The sequence below is a fragment of the Otolemur garnettii genome, unplaced genomic scaffold, assembly GCF_000181295.1.
Source record: "Otolemur garnettii isolate 467f Iridium unplaced genomic scaffold, OtoGar3 scaffold00003, whole genome shotgun sequence".
NCBI lineage: Eukaryota > Metazoa > Chordata > Mammalia > Primates > Galagidae > Otolemur > Otolemur garnettii.
The window spans coordinates 8,904,190-8,924,769 of NW_003852398.1; the positions used below are offsets into that span (position 1 = coordinate 8,904,190).

General features: G+C 46.0%; 1 protein-coding gene across 2 annotated transcripts in view; it reads right to left on the reverse strand.

Annotated features, from left to right (window-relative positions):
• Positions 1-20,580, reverse strand: part of TENM2 (teneurin transmembrane protein 2) — a 945,756-nt gene that overhangs the window by 146,626 nt on the left and 778,550 nt on the right. For both annotated transcript variants that reach the window (XM_023514814.1, XM_023514817.1), the window contains 2 exons: positions 17,047-17,242; positions 9,639-9,740 (listed from right to left, as the gene is read on the reverse strand). In XM_023514814.1, coding sequence (XP_023370582.1) covers positions 9,639-9,740; positions 17,047-17,242 — 298 coding nt within the window. The remainder of the gene's footprint in view (positions 1-9,638; positions 9,741-17,046; positions 17,243-20,580) is intronic.

The following is a 20,580-nucleotide window of genomic DNA, read 5'->3' on the forward strand; positions in this document are numbered from 1 at the left end:
GGGCCCAGGCTGGATTCAAACCCACCACCTTAGCCAATTGAGCCACAGGCGCCGAGCCAATTGCTTTATTTTCAAGTGGGATGAGAATTCTGGGGAACCTACCCTATAGTGACAAGGGGAAGAAAGGAGCTCGTGCACATGAAGTACTCTGGACTGTGCCTGGTGCATTGTGAGAAATCAATAGATATGAGTTTATTATCACTATTTTCATTAGGAAAATAATTGTTCCAATTAGTCGCATCATAAGAGATAAGACAGAGCCAAGCAGCCTCCTGCCTGCCTCCCATCCCCTGTGACCTGTTTTCAGCTGGTTTATTTCCCAGCACAGAAGGTTTTCATAACACTGATTATCTAGGGTTAGGCTTTCTGCTTTCTGGGGCTGCTCTCCTACTCCTCTAGTAGTTTAAAAAGGAAAAAAAGTTTAATTTTAGAAAAAAAAATGTAACTAGGAGGAGGGCTGACCATGAGTGATTTCTGTTTGGTAACGTGGCAAGTGTGAGAATATCACAAGAAGCCAAGCTTTGGAGGCCACTTGCAGCCACCAATCAGTGTGCACGGCAACTTCTGAAGTCAGGAGGCAGGAGGCCCCACACATCCCCTCAGCAGGCCAGGGAAAAGCAGAAGGTAGACGGTGATGTTACCAACTCTGTCGCCGTGCAATTTGGGCAGACTTACTGGAGTTCAAGGCCAATGTCATCTGATTCCTTGTCTGTACACAGGAGTCCTCTGGGGGTCCTGGTAGGTTCTGATTCAGAAGGTCTGGCATGGGGTTTGAGAGTTCAGTTACTTAGCAGACTCCAGAAGCTGATGCTAGTACCTCAGACCTACTGAACGGGAAATTCTGGGTGGAGCCTGGCAATCTGTGTGTGAGCAGATGATTCTCACGAGTGCTCACATGTGGGTATTAATAATCCAGGGATAAAGAATATACTTCAAAAACCAGATGTGACAAGTGCCCTAACTCTCCCGAGATTCAGTTTCTTGAGCTGCATCATAGGGATGAGCACCACACACGACGTCAGGGTGAAAGGGGAGAAGTCACGTTAAGCCCTTTGCACGGTGCCGGGTATGTATTTGACTTCAACAGGTGGTAGCAATTCTCCTTATGCTGTTTTCTCAAATGTGAATTTTCTCAAATGTGACTTTGCCAAGTGCCTCTGCTCAGTCACTTTCTTCAAAAGCATATACCAAGTACAGCTGCTTCAAGCCCCTTGTCCTAAAACTTTGTGGCCAAAGAAGTCCTGTGTGTTTCCTTGGGTCAGGAATGGGAGGAAGGGGAGGTGGGATTCACATGCCAACCTGCATCAGGCTGTGGAACATTCCTGGGGCAGTGGCATGGTCCCTGGCCCATCTGCAGTCACTGGGATTGTGAGGATGAGCTGGGGGGGGGGGCAAGTGTCTTCGTTGGAGGGTCCAAAGGAGGTAGGAAGGACAGTTGGGATCTGAGTACCTTTCACGAGACAGGAAGTTCCTGGGGGTGGTGATGAGGACCCCTCTGACCCCAGGGAGGGGACTAAGATCTTTTGTCATTGCTCTCTGGTGTGTAGAGGGAGGCAGGAAAACAGATTGTGAGGCAGAGCCAGCAAGAGGGTTGGACAGCCCAAACTGTTGGCAGTATGTAATGTTGGGGACTTTGACAGTGGTCACTGCCTTTGATTCAGGATGTCCCTTTAGCCAGGTCACCAGTGCCAGAGTCAGGCAGACAAGACCTCAAAATCTGGCCCTGCTATGTGACCTCAGCCAAGGAGCTTACTTTCTCTAAGATTCTGTTCCTTTCCCCGTTAAACAGGAATAACAATGATTTCAAAGTCTTGTTTTGAAAGTTAAGTCTAGCCAACATTTCATACGTGCCAAGCACAGTTCTACAGAATTTCTCCATATTTACTTGGTAGTTCTTACAGTAAAGCAGGAGGTATTACTGCTACTGTCCCGGTTTTATAGATGAGAAAATCGAGGCTCAAAGAGTAATTTTAAGTAATTTTCTAATTCGTAAGCCTTGCCCCCTAAATCCAGGTCCCCAGGCATGTGGTGGGTGTCATCTATGTCCTGGGCACAAACTGAGGTCCAGAGAGGTCCCGTGAAGACTGCTGGGAGCTTGGGCTCGGCAGAGGAAACTGCTGTGACTGCCCAGCTAGAGAACGGCATGGCATGTAGCTGGGACCACCGCCAATGGCCAAGTGACAGTGAGGTGCTTCTGGGAGGGGATAACTTGTGAGCTTGCCTTCAGGATGAGCAACAGTTTGGCAGAAAAGGCTAGAGTTAACAAGAACCTTCCCCTGAGAAGACAGCATGAGCAAGGAGGAGGCATCGGGGCCTCATGCTTTTTGAAGAGTAATTATCTGGAACCTGTAGCCATAGTGGGAGGTGATGGTGCAAGAGTAGCTTAGATCATGGACAACCTTGAACATCATTCTGAGGAATGGGATCTTTATTCTCAGAATGTGGCACCTGACCCTGTGCACCAGGATCCCCTGGGAGCTTGCCAAAAGGCACTTCCCAGCCACACACCAGTCCTCTGAGTCAGTATCAGCTGGCACACGGGAAGAACCTGGGGATATGCATTTTTAACAATCTCCCTGGACACAGGTCTTTAAGCCACAGCTTGATGACCATCGAAGGTATCTGAGGAGAGCAGCAGTGTGTTTAATACCAATACTGCTTGGTGTTAATCCCAACAATACCATTTCCTTGCTTTTTTTTTTTAAAGACAGTGTCTCATTCTGTCCCTCTGGGTAGAGTGCTATGGCATCATAGCTCAAAGCAACCTCAAACTCTTGGGCTCAAGTAATCCTCTTGCCTTAGCCTCCCAAGTAGCTGGGACTACAGGCACCCACCACAATGCCTGACTAGTTTTTAAGAGATGGGTTATTGCTCTAGCTCAGGCTGGTCTGTAACTCCTGAGCTCAGGTGATCCACTTGCCTCAGCCTCCCAGAGTACTGGGATTACAGGTGTGAGCCCTGGCACCTGGCCTGAGCCAAGTGATCGAGAGCTAGTTACTTAGCCTTGCTGAGCCATCCTCACTCTCTTCATCTATAAAGGGGATGACGGTCATCTATAGAGCAGGACTGCTGATGAATGAATGGGCTCGTGATGCAGTTGCCCACCATGGTGATTGCACATAGAACTCAGTCGTCGTCAGCTCTGACGATGATGGTGATGATAATTTGATTTTAGTGCTAGCACGTGGCCCTGAGGGACGGGGTAGTGGGTACATTTGCCAGTTAACTGGAGAAAAATGGCAGGATTCTCGTTTTCTTTTTTCAAGGCTCCCAGAAGCTGAGTAGGAGCTGAAACCAACCCCCAGAGAGAAGACTTTATGTTCCTGTGGTGGTGGCATTTCTGGGCCTCCACTAACAGCTGTTTGGCAGCAGGAGTTGTCATCTCTAATAGCTATTAAATACACCTAACAACCAAGACTCCAGCGTCTTACGTCTCTCTCTGCTGCAGCTTGGGGCCTCGCGCTCAGCCCAAGTGAGTGAGCGCCAACCCAGAAAAACCAGAAGCCTCGGCTCTCTTTGGAAACGCAAGGCTGCTTTACAAACAACGCTGGGAAGCATCTGAAGTTAAGGCCTGCAAAGAAGAGCGAATAAAAGGAAAAGGAATAATAATTACAGAAACCTCTAGCTCGCAACAAACAGCATTAACGTAATGAGAAAGCCATGTGAGGGGAATGGTAATAACAAAAACTGTAGAATAAACGATAACTTGAATAATCAACACAACTACTGCTGGACAGGAGAGGCGCCTGATGGAAAATGGTGCAAATTACCAGGGAAGAAATGCCATTTTTCCTCAAGCTGTGGATCGGAACAGATTGCTTATTATGTTCCCGAATTAATGAAATTCTATCCCGAGACACACTCTTCAGTGTGCTTCCTCTGCTAGAATCTTTTGCTGTGGAATTTTCTCCATATTCCCTGATACTAATTGGCTATTTCCAAAGATCCTCATTATCGTGAGTTTTAAAAACAAACTTTAAGTTTTCCCGAAGTTGACATCCTCACAGACAGGCCCAGGCGACCAGGTGGGACCCTGTGATAAGGCTGGCTCCAGCCACAGGTTCCCCGCTTGTCTTCCTTGGCTGTGACCTAGTGTCATTCAAATGTAGCAGTGAATTTCCCTCTGGCCTTTTGTTGCATCCTGAGTGGCGCTGGACCCGGGGTCCTCACTTTTCTTGGCTTCCCAACTGCCCGCTTGAGCCCAATCCCTGGGAGCTGCTCCCACGTGGCACTCTGATTGGCGTGCCTCCCCCTCAAGACCTGTGAGTGTAGTACGTCCCTTAATTGCACGTACCTCTGCCCTAGTAGACTTCCACAGTTGATCCTTGAAGACCCCACTGGGCGACTTTCTCTCCCATTCATCACACACACACCTCATTGCATCGTGAGCTCCTGGGTGTCCAACCTTTGTTCTTTTCTGCCACACATTGGAAGACTCGGAGTTGTCTTGGGCTACACAGTAAATACGCAAACACTAATGAAAGCTGATGAGCAAAAGAAAAGCTCCACGAGTCCTTTTCATAACATCAACACCACAGATCAGTACCAGTCCTGAAATGATCTGCCTGCGGTCCACGGGCTGCACTCAGAGTCTGCATCACAGCATCCTGGACTGAAGTTTACATCATCCATTGGCTTTAAATGTGCATGGATCGGACTGGAAGCCCTTGGAAGGCAGGCCCCACGGCTCCCGTGCTCGGCCCTGACTCCTGGGAGGCACATCATGGTAAGCATCTGCTGAATGCACGAAGTTCTTTCCTCTCACCTGCCTTTGAATGATGTTTTAGAACCACTGTGTGTTCTTCTCATGTGAGGGTCATTTTGCCTTCAGAGCCTCCCAGGGGCCCCAGCACAGTGAGGGCTGTGGAATAAATGCTGGGCCAGTGCACGTTGACGGGTGCCTCTGTTCACTGCGAGGATGTCTTCAGATGTCTGATGCGGAATGGCAGCTTCATAAGAAGACAAGGAGCTGCTGTTTGCACTGCACATCTGAGGGCACGCGAGGCGCAGCGCGAGGTCAAAGGAGTAAATCCGTATTTCTGTCACTTGGACACATAGCCGGTTGCTTGGATGTGATGGGAGACTCACTTGCTAACGTGGCAAATTCTCCCCCTGGCAGGAGGCCCTGAGTCTGCCTGCTGCCTGCAGTCACGGCAACTGGCAGAACTCAAGGCATCCCGGGCACAGCTGTCAGCGAAGGAACAAAGGGGAATGTGAATTTGTGATGAGTGGGGACCTTCTGCTCTGGGCCTCTTAAAGGTTTTATCAAGAAAGAAGGGAAACGGTTGCTGGCCGCGGCTGGGGATGTGCTGCCCGGCGCTGGGCAGCAGGGCCCAGCTGTCTGTCCTCTCTGCGTGTGCAAGCCCATCACTCCTCCCGTCTGCTCCACCTTGCTCCTGCTAACACCCAGGAGCTTCTGGGGCTCCAAAGTCGTTTGTGAGAGGCAACTTGTCATAGCCACTGAGAAACTGTGTAGGACCCCTGGGATAGAACCTTCTAGGCTGCCTTAGGTGTAAGGGAGAACAAAGGAGCACACACACACACACACATGCACATGGAAAACCACATTTTAATTTTCTTCCTTATTCAAATTGCAGGTGTGTCTTTGATATGATGCACGGAGGAGGGCATAGCATCCGGCCAAAAATGTATAACCTCAATCTAATCATGAGAAAAGGTTAGACAAACCCCAGTGGAGAGATGTGCTACAAAACATTGGACCAACTCTCTTCAAAAGCATCAGAGTCATGAATGACAAGGAAAGACTGAGGACCTGTCACCAGCTGGACGTGCAAGGAGATGGGCAACTAAATTGCAGCAAGGGATCCTAGACCCAAATGAAAGGGCAAAATTAGCAAAAAGTCTGTAGATTAGCCAATAGCACCGTGTGGGTGTTAATTCCTTGGTTTTGGCAATTGAACTGTGGACATTTACAACGTTGACACAAGGGGAAGCTGCGTACATTCTGTATGGAAACTTCAATGCCCTATTTTCTGCAACTTGTCTGCAAGTCTAAAATGAACCCAGGCTGGCTGGAGTGGCTCACACCTGTAATCTGACACTCTGGGAGGCCAAAGTAGGGTGGGGGTGGGGAATTGCTTCAGACCAGAAGTTTGAGACAGGTGTAAACAGGAGAGAGACCCTGTCTCTGCAAAGAATGGAATAATTAGCCTGGTGTTGTGGTGGGTGCCTGTAGTCCCCGGGACTCGGGAGGCTGAGGCAGGAGGATGGCTTGAGCCCAGGAGTTGGAGGGTGCAGTGAGCTGTGATGTCCTGCACTCTAGCCCAAGTGAAAGAGTGAGACATTGTCCCCACTCCAATGTTTTTAAATGAGCTTAATATAAAAATTTGAAAAATTGGGGCAGTGCCTGTGGCTCAAAGGAGTAGGGCGCTGGCCCTATATACCAGAGGTGGTGGGTTCAAACCCAGCCCTGGCCACAAATGGCAAAAAAAAAAAAAAGTTGAAAAATTGGTAGGGGGAGGATTGGTTAAAATAAGATTTACCTCATATTGTTGCTATAAAGATGAATAAAACTGTATGGGTTCTCTGCACAGTGCCTGGGACATATTTAGTACTTAATAGCAATTAGTTGTTATTTTCAAACAATGAGAAGTACAGGCTTAACGTATCAGAAGAAATCAGGTGCCAATCATTAGATTTCCTCCCTTGAAGCTGGTACATTTAATCTATTTACTTCTTTTTATTTATTGCCCACGTCTTTCCACAGGTGCATTTAGGGACTTCTGTTACTGTCGGGGCCAATACTGACTATATGAGGATTTCAAGACTTGAGTCTTTCTAGAAATCAGGCTGGCTAATGTGTGCTCACATCCGCTTTGGGATTCTTGAGGTGACAGACGTGTGTCAGAGCTGGCTTGGGTTGCATGCCCATCATGGTGAGAATATGATTGTCAGGACAGCGTTCGAGGCGGCACTAACATTTCCTATTTATGATAATTGATTCCAGTTTTCTCTTTTTGATGTCTGGTTTTGACATTGTTTCTTCTCAAATAAATGTATCTATGTAACAATGACGTGGCAACTGAAGTTATATCGTTGATGTGAAGATGAACACAACATATGGGTTAAGTTCTTTGCACCGTGCCTGGGACATATTCAGTACTTAATAACTATTAATAATAATATTTATGGCCCATGAATTTGGCAAAATTAACGAAGGTGAAACACGCAGGATTAAAGATCAGCATACAGGGTTTGAGAACATGGGGAAAATCAGCTCTGTCCACAAGCGAGTAGCTTAAACTGTGGCCATTTAACAAATACCAGGGAGAAACATCTTTAGAGCCAAGACGCAGAATCTGACTCCCAAGATTCTTAAGCCAACTTTTCCCAGAATAAACGGGGAAACAATGGAAAGCCATTTTATTCTTTAAATACTTCAGTTCTGTCCACTGTGCGCATCACCAGCTAAATTAAAACATACACGTTCAAAGCCTGATTTCAGGAACAGCAGCAGAGTATGGAGGGGAAACTCCTCTTAACAGCCACTCGATATTGGTTTCGCAAGGATCAATTATACACCAGGGCTAATGCACACTCGGAGTGTGCGCCCGGCCACAGCACAGGTGGTGAATGCCAAACACACACCGAGAGTCCTTTTAAGCAGCTAAATGCACACCCCATTACAGATCCATAATGCAGAATGGACGCTCATCTGCAAATGGATTTGGAGCGGAGAGTTCTTAAATGGCCGGGGTACTTAGGTTTAAAAGGCCAGTAACTGGATGTGCAGGCAGAGCACACATGGTTTTTCAGATTAATAATACATCGATGTGTGTCAGTGTTAATATACATTTACAGCTCACAGGCCACGCGGCTGAGAGTTCAGCCCATTTGCAGCCACATATAAAAGGGCTACTCCGTCCTTCCTCTCATTAATGTCTTCACTCCCAGGAAAATTAGATTACACAAGGAAAGTCATTCAGATGATGGTGAGGTTTTGCTTCCAAGCCTTCGCTAGGAAAAGCACTTGGCAGGGTGACAAATGTGCCACTCCCCTCGCTCCAGCAGAGCCTGTGCGAGGCCCCGGGAGAAGCTCCAGTCTCTGTTTCCACTCTGCTGGTGGGTCCCCGTGCCAGCAGCAGACTGTGCTAAGCCTGACGCAGAGACTTGTTTGGTGGCTTCTTGCTTTCTTTTCAAGTGTACCCAACGTTTCCCTGTGCCTTGTGACAGAGGACATGTCTGTAAGTGGTGCCCTTTAGGGGTTAGTCTCAAGCAGGTACCACCAAATCCAGAACTTCAAGTACAAAAAAGGCCTGTTCACATAGTGGTTAGCATTCGTCAGGACGGGACTCTTACAGCTTAGAAATACTGAGACTATTTTTCTGAGCAATTATCCCAAGAGTGGGAAAAGGAGTGGCCCCATTTAGCATTTACAGAGCAGCTTTATTAATGATTGCCTCGCAGCATGTCAAGGCAGGAGGGTCTTTTAATGAAGTGCACATAAAAATGATGGAAAGATTATTTAAATATATAAATAATAAATAAATCAGAAAATCACAACGTGCCCTGCTAAGAGCTTTGTGTGTGTTATCTTACACCATGGACTTGGGAGGTTTAACTCTTCAGTTTTCCCAGTAAGGAAACCAAGGTTCAGAAATGTTAGCTCTTTTTTTTTTGGACAGGGCGGGGTTTGAACCCGCCACTTCCGGTATATGGGGCCAACACCCTACTCCTTGAGCCACAGGTGCTACCCAGGGTTCAGAAATGTTAAATCACTCACTGAAGGTCAGAGCCGCTCAGTGGCAGAGCTGGGAACCCCGGATTTCCCACTTCCTCAGCAAGGACTCCTCGCCTGCCCATCACTGTTTCTCAGATTGGGGTATGATTTACTGGTGGGTGGGGATCAGTGTTGAAAGGGTCATAACCAGTCTTTTACAAAATAGAATGGAGTAGAAAAGGACCATGGGATAGTGGTAAATATTGTTTTGTGGAAGTTTCGTCTTAATTTTGTATTTGCAGTTATCTAGACATATACGCTTGTGTGTGTGTGTGTGGCATGTCTAAAATGTATGAGCTGCCCTGCTCTCCATGACACTTGCCTTTCATAGAGCCTCTTGAAGGTCATGCTGAAGGTCTCTGGCAAGCTGGGTGTGTAGCCCCTAATTCTCGGTCTGTGTGATAGTCATTTTCTTTCTTATATTACCCTTCCCCCCCAAATCCCAGGGTCCCAGCCATTCTGTGCAGTGTAGATAAATTAATAATACAATTTAAAACCGATTTCACCAAGATAAATAGCACTTCTTAGATTAAGAGGGTAGCTGGCCAGAATGAATGAAATTTACTAACCCTGAGATGCTTAATCTTCCATTACATAGAAGTTAATGATTATAAGAAAGGAGTGATAGTAATTCACTTCTGCTTTTACAGGAAATCCGACCATCTCATTTTTAGCAAATCTTTCTTCTCAGCACACCTTGGTGCCAAGGATAACAGCCCTGCTCCTATAGGTATGTTGGCCAATGGTCATATATCAAAGCCTTCTGTTTGCCAAAGGCTGAGGCCTCTCAGCATGGGTGGGTTTCTTGTAGGGAAGGGTACTTGGGTGCCCCTTCTGTCAACACTGGAGAATCCTCTCATCTGTTTTCTAGTCACGGCAGGGACGTGGTGGCACTTACCTTTGGCGCAGTCCGCTCCTAGGAAGCCTGGGAAGCAGTGGCACACCCCAGACACACATTCGCCATTCCCGTGGCAGTTACGTGGACAGTCCTGCACCGAATCTGAAAGACAGAAATTCAGCAGTTACCTTGCCCTCTGCCTGTTGGTGCAGTACTTTAATAATTAGGCACCTGCCATTTTAAAGACCAGTGGTAGTAACCTCAGATGTCTCTAGGGCTGCAGTGCCCAACCCTGGCCATGGACCGTTACCAGTCTGTGTCCTATTAGAAATGGGGCTGGGGTGGTGCCTGTGGCTCAAGGAGTAGGGCGCCAGCCCCATATGCTGGAGGTGGTGGGTTCAAACCCAGCCCTGGCCAGAAACTGAAAAAAAAAAAAAAAAAAAAAGAAATGGGGCTGTACAGCAGGAGGTGAGTGGTGGGCAAGTGAGTCAAGCTTTCTCTGCATGTACAGCCGCTCATCCTTATACATCACCCCGGAGCTCCGCCCTCTGTCACATCAGCAGCAGCATTGGGAGCGTGAACTCCACTGCAAACTGCAGATGGGCGGGGTCTGGGCTGAGCACTTCTGTGAGAATTCAAGTCCTCATGACCCGAGATGGAGATGTAATGCGTTTCAATCATCTTCCTGAAACCAACCCCTCCCTGGACATACGCTTTGTGGAGAAATTGTCTTCCATGAAACCTGTCACTGGTGCCAAAAAGGTCGAGGACCACTGCTCCACAGGACCTTTAGGGCACCCGAATGAGTGACGTCAGAGAGCAGGACTGCTGGGGACCAGGTCAGCGTGGCCAGTGCATGGAAGTGATCACCACTCTCCATCGGATGAATGCAGGCAGCCATGTAGGGCTGGTATTGCTGAAACTTCTGCTTTTTCAGAACAAACTACCAGTGTAGATTCAAAAATTGGGAAAGCTCTCATGTTGGAATGTTGAGAAGTTTTTAAGCACTCTAACCACACCTCCTCCACTCATTCCCCTTTGAGATTTAGGATTCGGTCTGACATTTGGGGTATCGGGTTTTAGCCTCAGGTATAGAAAGGGATTCCTTAAAATGGGAGCAGTGATTCTTACATAGTTTCAGGCTTGTAGAGTAAATACATTCCCTGCTTTAAGGAATTCTAATAAAAGAAAAATCCAAAGACGCAAGACTGGCCAACTGAGGCGCAATTGGGGTCCTTTGAGCCGCAGGTTTGTTTTAACGCCACACAAGAGTCCTCTTAGGTTTAGCTTCTGCAGATCTTATTTTTCATGAAAATCAATTAGTTCCCATTTTCTCTAACCTAGATAACATCTTATTTGATGATTTACCTATCTGTGTGTACTCTGAATCCCTTCAAAGGAATCATTTTGGAACTTTTTCATGTTGATTTTGGTCTGCACAGAAATAGTCATATTCTTTAAAAATTATTGTTATTATCCTCATTTTGCCCCAAATTCAAACAAAACACATTTAGACCTTTAGTTTCTAAATTATTATTGTTATTTTGTTTTTCAGACAGAGTCTCACTATGTACCCTGAGTAGAGTGCTGTGGTATCACAGCTCACAGCAACCTCAAACTCTTGGGCTTAAGTGATTCTCTTGCCTCGGCCTCCCAAGTAGCTGGGACTACAGGCACCTGCCACAATGTCTATTTTTTTCTTGCAGTTGTTATTGTTGTTTAGCAGGCCCACACCATGTTTGAACACGTCTGCCTTGGTGTATGTGGCCAGCGCCGTAACCATTGAGATACTGGTGCTGAGCCTAGTTTCTAAATTATTAAGATGATGAAAGGGGAAATACAAGCCACTATGTCCCCAGTGTGACATGATATCACTCTGGGAGAGCCGAGGACATCGACTCCCTGAGGTGGCATGAAAGACTGAGAAGTCTAGTCGTTCCTGATGGAGTCACGCGAGAGTGTTACAGGACATGTTGCCTTTAAACCTAACTTGCCATTTAATCCCACCCTGAACTGAAGAACTGAACTACTCACTTTCTTTCTACAGAGTTTCACTGCTCAGTTCTCTTCTTCCAGAACCGGACTATACCTCTTTTCTGGAGCTCTGAGAACTCAAAGCATATACTTGCTTTTTCAAAATTGGGCAAAAGACTACAGGCACCATCAAGCCAGTTTTCTTAATGTGTGACAATTAACATTGCAGGCTGAGACTCCTTGAGCCCGACTCGATCCATGTGGACGGAGAAGCATCTCAGGGGCTACCCACCTAATTTCACATGGTGTTGGAGACATTTTCCCTGAGTCGCTCGAATATCGGATTGTCTTACAAGCACAGGCACCAATTGCTTTAGTTCTGAACTATCTTTTCAGGGAAGTCAGGATAGGGAACAGCCTTGGGAAATAAGAGCATATTTCTCTCCAGAGCAAAGGGCAGGTTTACTTATTATCCAGTATAATGAAGATCAGGCCCCCCCTGGAGCAATGGACAAGTGTGTTCACAGCCCACTCTTTAGACCCAGGTTCCATAAGGTGAGCTAAGGTTTCTCTCCTGCCCTGCACCCCTAAGCATGAACAAGCATTGCCCCACCCTCTGTGTTACCCCGAGGGCACCAGGGCTTGAGGAACTTGTCTCTGACCAGGAGTTTTATGTCTTCTGAAGGCATCCCTGAAACTGTGGCAGGTAATTAAGGTACGATCTCAGACCTATCTCATTCCTGACAGATGACTGAATCTATTAACTGAGCAAGGCACCATACCAGGATTAGTGATACCCAGGTGGATGAAACAGACATGGTAAGTTCTCTGCCCTCATAGGACTTTCCACTGTTGCAGAGAATACAAGCATCAAAAGAAAAAAATCAGACAAATTAAGTAAAAATTGTGATTAGGTGCTTTGAAGAGAATAGGATACTTGGATGGGGGAACAGGAGGAAGCTACTTAGAAAGGATGGGCAGGGAAGGCCTCTCTATTCTGTGCAGGTGACACTGGAGGATGGGCTGGAACAGGCAGGTGAAGAGCTGGGAGGAGGAGAATTCCAGGCAGGAGGGGCAGCTTGTGCAAAGGCCCTGAGGTGAGGAGAGGATGTGCATTCAAGGTGGCTGGAGGGTAGTAAACAAGAGGGAGGGAGAGAGTGACATAAGTTGATTCTGGAGAGATCCAGGCAGGGGGAGAGATCATTCTGGGCCCTGCAGGCCATTGCAGAGGACTTGGGCTTTATTATGGAACCACTAGGAACAACAGAAAAATTTAAACAGAAGAACAGCCTGCATTACCCAGCCTGCATTTTTTGAAGTCACTCCTACAACCAGGTGGCTATTGCTTCTCACTGAGCATCTGGGCTGGGCATGGTTTGGTGGAAATCAATATTCCCAAGTCCAAAGATCCTTATTCTCGAAACTTACATCTTTGGAAATCAAGCAGTGAAGGCCCAGGGACTCTTGGTCACCTGTGACTCATGGAAAAGGACTTTTGTCTTGCCATAGTCTCTTCCCTCGGCTGGAGGTATTTATCCTTACATCTTAGTTTAGAAAATATTTAGTTCCCAGATGTCTTCCTGCCTCACTTTCCTCAATCCGAGTTTTGTTGCTGTAATTCCCATTATTGCCTTTTTGTGGTCTGTCTTCTCTCTTTACACTCCCCAAGGAAGTGTAAAGTGACCATCTGAACTGGTCACTGAGGTATCTAAATGCCTGGTACACGGGAGGTGCTTGGTGAACAGTTGTCAAAGTGTGTGTCTGTGTGCACGTGGGCATAGGAGGGCAGAAAAGTACAAAATAGACAAAGCTTATACCACACACAGAAAGAGTTATTTTTCATTTAATTTTCCTGAGGTCTCATATTTGAAGCACTTTGATAGTTTTTGAGGGAAAAAACCAATTACGTGGCACCTCTCTAATGCCATGATGCATTTTCATTGTTATGAAGGGGTCACGACCCACAGGATGAGAACCGCTGATTGTAAAGGACCCCACTTTTCTGCCCTCTTTCTTTAACACTTTGTTAACTATTACTAGGGAGAGAACATCAGTTTTCCTTTTTGTCAACTTGGTTTAAGTTTTCTTGAGGAAAAAATGGCCAAAGAGTGAGCCAAGGAGATAGGACTTTGCCCAAGTGGAGGCTGGCGCTGTGCTTTACAAGAGCCGCTCTGCTGTCCCCTGAGATGAAACTCATTTCCTGAGAGCAGGCCGCTTCTCTCCGAAACATATCAAAAGACCTCCCTGAGTCAAAGGTATATTTAGCGTGATGGCTGGTTGACACCCGTCTCACATCTTTCCTCCTGTTTCATAACACAGGGGTTTTCTGCGCTCCTGGCTGCTCCTGATGGAGTCTGTTCTGATGATAGGTGTGTGTGGGAGAACCTCTGAACCAAGGAAAACACTGTTCTTTCCCCTGCATTTCAAGCCAATTACTATCATTGCTCTATCAAGGTGTCTGCCCAGCTATTAGGCCGATTACCTTTGACTTTCTCTTTGAGCCACAGTCCAGACCAGAGAAATCCTCTTGGGAGGACTGCTATTCCCGGCCCTGCCAGGCCTGGGAGGGGAGTGGCCTGGGGGAGCGCCTCTCACTGCCACTCCCCGTCTGTGTCTGTGGGGAGAAGGGAAAAGGAGGAACTGGCCCTTCTGAGATAATCTGACTCCCAGAAAGCTTCCTGTTCAGAGGGAAGGGAATTAATTTGGCTAGAATCCAGTGAAATCTGGTGGGAAAGAGCACAGGTTCTGGAAAGACTGAATCCGGACTTCACCTTTCACTGGCTGTGTGTGACCCTGGACGTGCTGTTTAACTTCTCTCAGCCTTGGTTTTCCCCACTGGAAGGGGAAGCGTATAGCAAGAGTACTTACCTCCCAAAGCTGCCTGGTTGACTAAGCTGAGGGACACAGAAGGCATATTACAGGGGCAGGGTCCTCGTCAACACCCTCTAACTGTTGAGTTAACATTCATACTTAACCATAACTATCATACTTAACCATTTCCCTGAGATCTTGCAGAGCCCAGCTGAGCCAGCTGCTATGCGCGGTGTGTGCTGTCATGTACGTGTCAAGCCTTTTGAGTTTGAACACAAAGTGACAAAAAGGAAGTCATTTCTCATCATGTTCTTAAACGAAAGATTTTTAAAAATCTCAACATCTCAAATGATTTCCAAATTTGTTCTAGTTTCTTTCTGCTGTGAATGGGTCTCTACTCTTTAATACTGTTTATTTCTTCATCAGCACATAACCTGATCTGAGAAATTTTCCTTCCCTAGAGTACTTCTCTGGTAACTTTCATTATACAAAGTTTAAGACATTACTTGAGAGCAGGGATGGGCAAACTTTTTCTGAAAGGGACAGATAGTAACTCTTTAGGTTTTGTGGGCCATATGGTCTTTGTTGCAACTACTGTAACTATTTGCAACTCTGTTGCAACTATTGCAACTATTACAGTGGGAAGGCTGCCATATATGTAAACAGATGAACGTGGCTATGTTCCAATAAAACTTTATTCATAGAAACCAGGCAGTGGGCCAGATTTGACCCATGGGCTGGAGTGTGCCAACTCCTGCTTTAGAGCATTTGGCTAGCCTTGTTAGGGTCAATCCTTCCTTGCAGAGGGACTAAGGATTGACTTTAATACTTTGGTCAAATACCAACAGCCTATGTGATTTTACACCATTCTGAAGTTGTGTTCCTTAATGAAGAATTGTCATCAGAGTTGCCTAAAGAATTTCAGGTTAGATTATACAGCTCCTTCCAGAATCAGGGAGTCCCTCAGGAAAATCCATGGGACCAATAGAAAAGTTCCTAAAATGCAGTCAAGAGAGAAAACACCTCCATAGGAAACATTTCTTTCCTAAAGAAATCATTGGCTTTCATTTAGATGTGGTGACTACCGAGTTCCACGTCAGACACTTCCACTTATCCTGATACTCACATCACCCTGTACTTTGTGGACATGGTTATTACCCTTTCACAGATGATGAAATTGAGGTTCAGGGAGGTAAGTGAATTGCTAAAATGTGGGCAAGAGAGTCTGGGATTTAATCCTGGAGCTACCAGTTCTTTCCTTCAGAAACCCCCCTATCTAGGCTTCTTCAGTGTAAATTGTGGGGACACATGGCATTGTACAAAGGCAGAGGACAAGGCTGAGAATCCCAGGCCATTTCTGTCATTTCCACACTCTGGGACTTGGAGGGACTCAGCTCTCATTTTTTTTTTTTTTGAGACAGAGTCTCACTATGTCACCCTGGGTAGAGTGCCATGGCATCACATCTCACAGCAACCTCAAACTCTTGGGCTTATGTGATTCTCTTCCTCAGCCTCCCAAGTAGCTGGCCCACCACAATGCTTGGCTATTTTTTGGTTGTAGTTGTCATTGTTGTTTGGTAGGCCTGGGCTTGGTTCGAACCTGCCAGCTCTGGGGTACGTGGCTGGCGTCCTAGCTGCTGAGCTATAGGTGCTGAGCTGAGACTCAGCTTTTTGAACCTCTGTGAAATAGGTCTAATAATCTGTCCTGGTTCACAGAGGTTCTACAGAGGTCAACTATTACTATTAGGAAGATTAAAACCCACAAGGTAATTTAAATGAAAATATCTACAATTTATTTGTTCAAATTTATAGAAAACTTCATGAACTCCCCTGAAGCTAGGGTTTGCATGTGAAACTAAGAGGAAATTTTGGATAAAACCTTAGTTTTTACCTTGATATCTAATAAAAAGTAGGAATAAAACATGCCAAAAAATGACAAGTGCTTAATTAAGGCATTTTGAGATTTACTTCTTGAGAATGAAGTCAGGTCTATATCCATCCCTGATTTATTTTTAAGTTTTAAAAAACTTTTCATTTTGAGGTTTCTTCCAATTTTAAGAGAAATTCCAAGCTGATATAAATGGCCAATGTTTATTGGTTCTACTACTTGTTTAAAGATTTATATATTTATTTTCCTTAATCCTCATAATAGTCCTATGAGATAGACACTTGTGTTAGTTTTATTTCACTATCAGGAAAATGAGGCTTTTAAAATCCAGTGATTTGCTTTCAGGTGTCCTCAAACTACGGCCTGCGAGCCACATGCAGCCCGCCGAGGACATTTATCCAGCCTGCCGGGTGTTTTTGCTGCCTCTGCCTGTCCTGCTTAGCAGCTGACTCATCCTGGGGCCCGCAGTCCGGCCCTCCAATGGTCTGAGGGACAGTGAACTGGCCCACTGTTTAAAAAGTTTGAGGACCCCAGGCTTAGGTTGTATGGTTGGAACTTGACCCAGGCAGTCTGACCCAAACTCTTAACCACGACTGAATCCTTGGGGACCAAGGGTGGCTCTTTCACGGGTTAAGCAGATTTCCCACTTTACCCCGTGCTAGCTTTAGGTGGGTGATTCCATGAAGCACAACCACGAGATTCTGGTTTGTTGTCTGCAGTAGAAACCCCTGTGAGGCTGTGTCTTCTCCAGAGAAGCACAGAACACTTCCACCTTCCCTGAGACCCCACACCTACCCAAGACAACGGTGTTGAAGGAAACCATCTCTTTGTCTTTGCCATCATTGTAGAAGGCCAGGTGCCACAGGCCCACGTCCAGGTACTGCACAAACACGGCCTCGTTCTGCACCAGGGTCTGTATGCTCCGGCGTTCCCTGGGCGACTCGACCACACTCCACTTCTCCTTCCCATCCAGACGTTCCATGAAGTCATACTGTGAGCAGGGGGAGAGAGAGAGAGAGAGAGAACCATGTGAGACACGAGGTGCAGACCCCTCCACGTAGTGAACACAGAAAGACTTTTTAGTACATTTTACTATGTCTCGTCCCTAACGAGAGAACCAGGAAAGTTGTAACCATCATGGCAGCCATCCTTTGTTATGCCTATAATTATTCCTACTAGTTTTGTTACTATAAGCCACCAGCTCTTATCTGCAGTTCTGAAACCCCAAACGCTTTAACCAAAAGTTCTTTTTTCCTTTCTGTTTGTATGAATGTGCGGGTGTGTTTATGAGAGATGTAAGTTGTTGCTTTAGTTCCCACTGAGGTGTTACATAATACATAGCATGTGCCAAGCATAACTTTTCTGTAATTCTCCAAATTCTAAATTCCACAATGCATCTGGCTCCACAAGCATTTCAGATAAGCAATTATGGAACCATGTTAACAGTTACCATGTTTTGACTGTTTACTAGGAGAAGATGGTATATAGCGTGTGGCTAAGAATGAGGGCCGTGGAGCCAGATAGCCGTGGTAGAGAATCCTGGCTGTGGCACTTAGTTGCTTCACCTGGCTGTGCCTCAGTTTCCAACAGTGAAACTGTGAAGATAACAGTATCTATGGTATATGGTTGCTGTGAGCATTAAGATGATATTTAGAACAGTGCCTGGCACTCAGCAAACACGAAACACATGTTAGTCTTCATCGTTCTTCTCCTCCTCATCATCATTTTGTTCACTTCTTGAAAAAAACCCTACCGTGGCGCCGGGCGCAGTGCTCACACCTATAATCCCATCACTCTGGGAGACTGAGGCAGGTAGATTGCCTGAATTCACAGGTTCGAGACCAGCCTGAGCAAGAGTGAGACCCCCATCTCTAAAAATAGGTGGGTGTTGTAGTGGGCGCCTGTAGTCCTAGGTACTTGGGAATCTGGGGCAAGAGAATTGTTTGAACCCAAGAGTTTAAGGTTGCTGTGAGCTATGATGCCAGGGCACTCTACTGAGGGTGACAAAGCAAGTCTTTATCTCAAACAAAACAAAACAAAACAAAACCCTACCTTGGTACCATTTGTATCCATATTTTACAAATAAAGAAAGTGAGGCTCAGAGAGGTCAAGCCACTTGACCAAAGTCACACAGCTCCTAAGTGGCCGAGAATCTGGATATGGATCTATTCAGCCACAATGTCCAGGCTCTCAAAGTGCCTGACCCTGAGTAGAACAGGAATTAAATGTTCAACTCTGTTTCAGGGGAAAACAGAATTGGAAGGAATTAGTGAGAAATAGAGTGGTGACCAGATGGGGAAAAGGAAAGCATGACCCGAGAGAGGCTTGTTCTAAGTGACAGGGGAAATTCTGTGGCAGGCAAGTGGGAGCCACTGAAGACTCTGGAGCGGTGAGTGATATGATGACAGAGATGTTTTGAGGAATTTGCTTTTAGGCAGGATTTTCAGTGAAAGAAATGAAGTGTGGAGATTAGTTAGGAAGTGATAGCAGAAAGCCAAGTGTGAGGTGATGCATGTTTGATTAAGACCGTGAATGGGGAGTTAACTTTGGAGAAACATTTTTAAAGAAGAGAGAACAGGGCTTGACCATGGGCTGGAGAGAGAGGATGGAGGAGAGAGGAAAGAGGACACCAGTGTTTCTTACCTGTTCAAAAGAATATTGGTAAAACCCCAGTAAAAATGGACTAATCTCACGAACTCTTTCAAAATTCCTACATAGAAAAGTCACTGGCACACTGACTTCTAGAGAACATTCAAAGTATAGGTTTTAGCTGACAAAAACCATCACTGTGGGACTAAGCAATCTTTCCACTTCCCCTGGCATGAAAAGGTTTCTGTGGGTTACAGACATCAACCATAACCCCTTTCACGAACTTCACAGAATGAAGCTCCAGGAGCCTCCTAATGTGCCTTCCCCGTCTCAGCATCGCCCGTTTTTCCATCTGAAATGTGATAATTGAAAACAAAAGACTCTATAATCTTAAGCACAAAGGCTTTGCCACCAGACCAACCTGGGTTTGAGTTCTGACTCTGCCACTCGCAATTCTTTGATATTGGCTGATTCTACTTTTCCCTTCTTCTTGATTTTCGTACTGGGGAATAATAGCACCTAGCACTCAGGGAGGTTATAAGGATGACATGAGATAATGCTTAGGGCAGTGCCTGGAAGATAATAATCATCTTATTAAGTGCCTAGTGACCATGAGTCACCTACTTGCAAATCATAATGATTATAGATGAGAAGCGAGTGGGTCTACCTTTACGCGCGGGAGCTGGGGACGGCCGCTGCTTCCGAAGTCGAAACTTTCCCAGTATCTCCGGAAATGGGCCTTGTATGTTTAGCGTCCCTCTACCCCCCAACCGATGTCTTTGTGGGCTAAAATAAATGATTTGAAGCGATGTGACAAACGGAGGCTGCTTTTGGAGACCTTTCTGACCGGAGCATTTGTTCCTTAGCAACCTCGTAAATGCCCAACGACAAAGACCCGTGTCTACAAATTGCTGTCAGCCAGAGGAATGACTGTGGCTTCCTTGGTGCCAAGGTGAGGAGAATGTACTTCATTTGGGGTCCAAGTTATCACCCCCATGGGGAAAAGTTGGGGGAAGGTGATTACTTGTGTGGGCCATTGCTCACTTCTAATTTGGGTATCAGTCATCTCGCGCTGAGCGGGCTGATGAGCCGAGGGACCCAGAAATGGCTGAGGACTCGTGGCAGTGCTCACTGTCCAGCCAAGCAAATTACATCAAACCGAGGCATTTTTCAGAGGAGAGAGAAGACATCTATTTTGGCTGGCTCTGTAGAACCGTGGAGGGCAGTTTTCATTTAAGGAAGAATCTTCTAGCCAGGGGCTCCAAGTCAGAGTTGGCTGGGGTACGATGTGTTGGCTGATGGGTCTGAATCCCGTATCCCTTTATCACGCTTTATTTTTTTCAAAGCAATTGTCACCCCTTAAAATGATACGATTTGTTTTTATGTGTATTGTTATTCTACTCCAAATGTAAATTTCACACAGTAGTCCTCCACTCTGCCTGGTAGCATGGTTAAAAGTAGGGACGTCAGGGCTTTGCCACCGGAAGATTGAGGCACGGAGAATTTAAAGAGCTGAAACTGCACTGTGACACTTGTGTCAGCTATTTCAATTCTCTGCGCCTCAGTCTCTTTATCTTTAAAATGGGGATAATAACAGTATCTGTATCAAAACATGGCTGTGATGATTAAATGAGCCGGCACGTATAATCTGTTTAGAACAGTCAGTATTTTGTTTGTGGTTAATGTGCCTTCAACTTTTCAGTGATCATTATTAAAATTCGCTGTTGTATGACATTCACT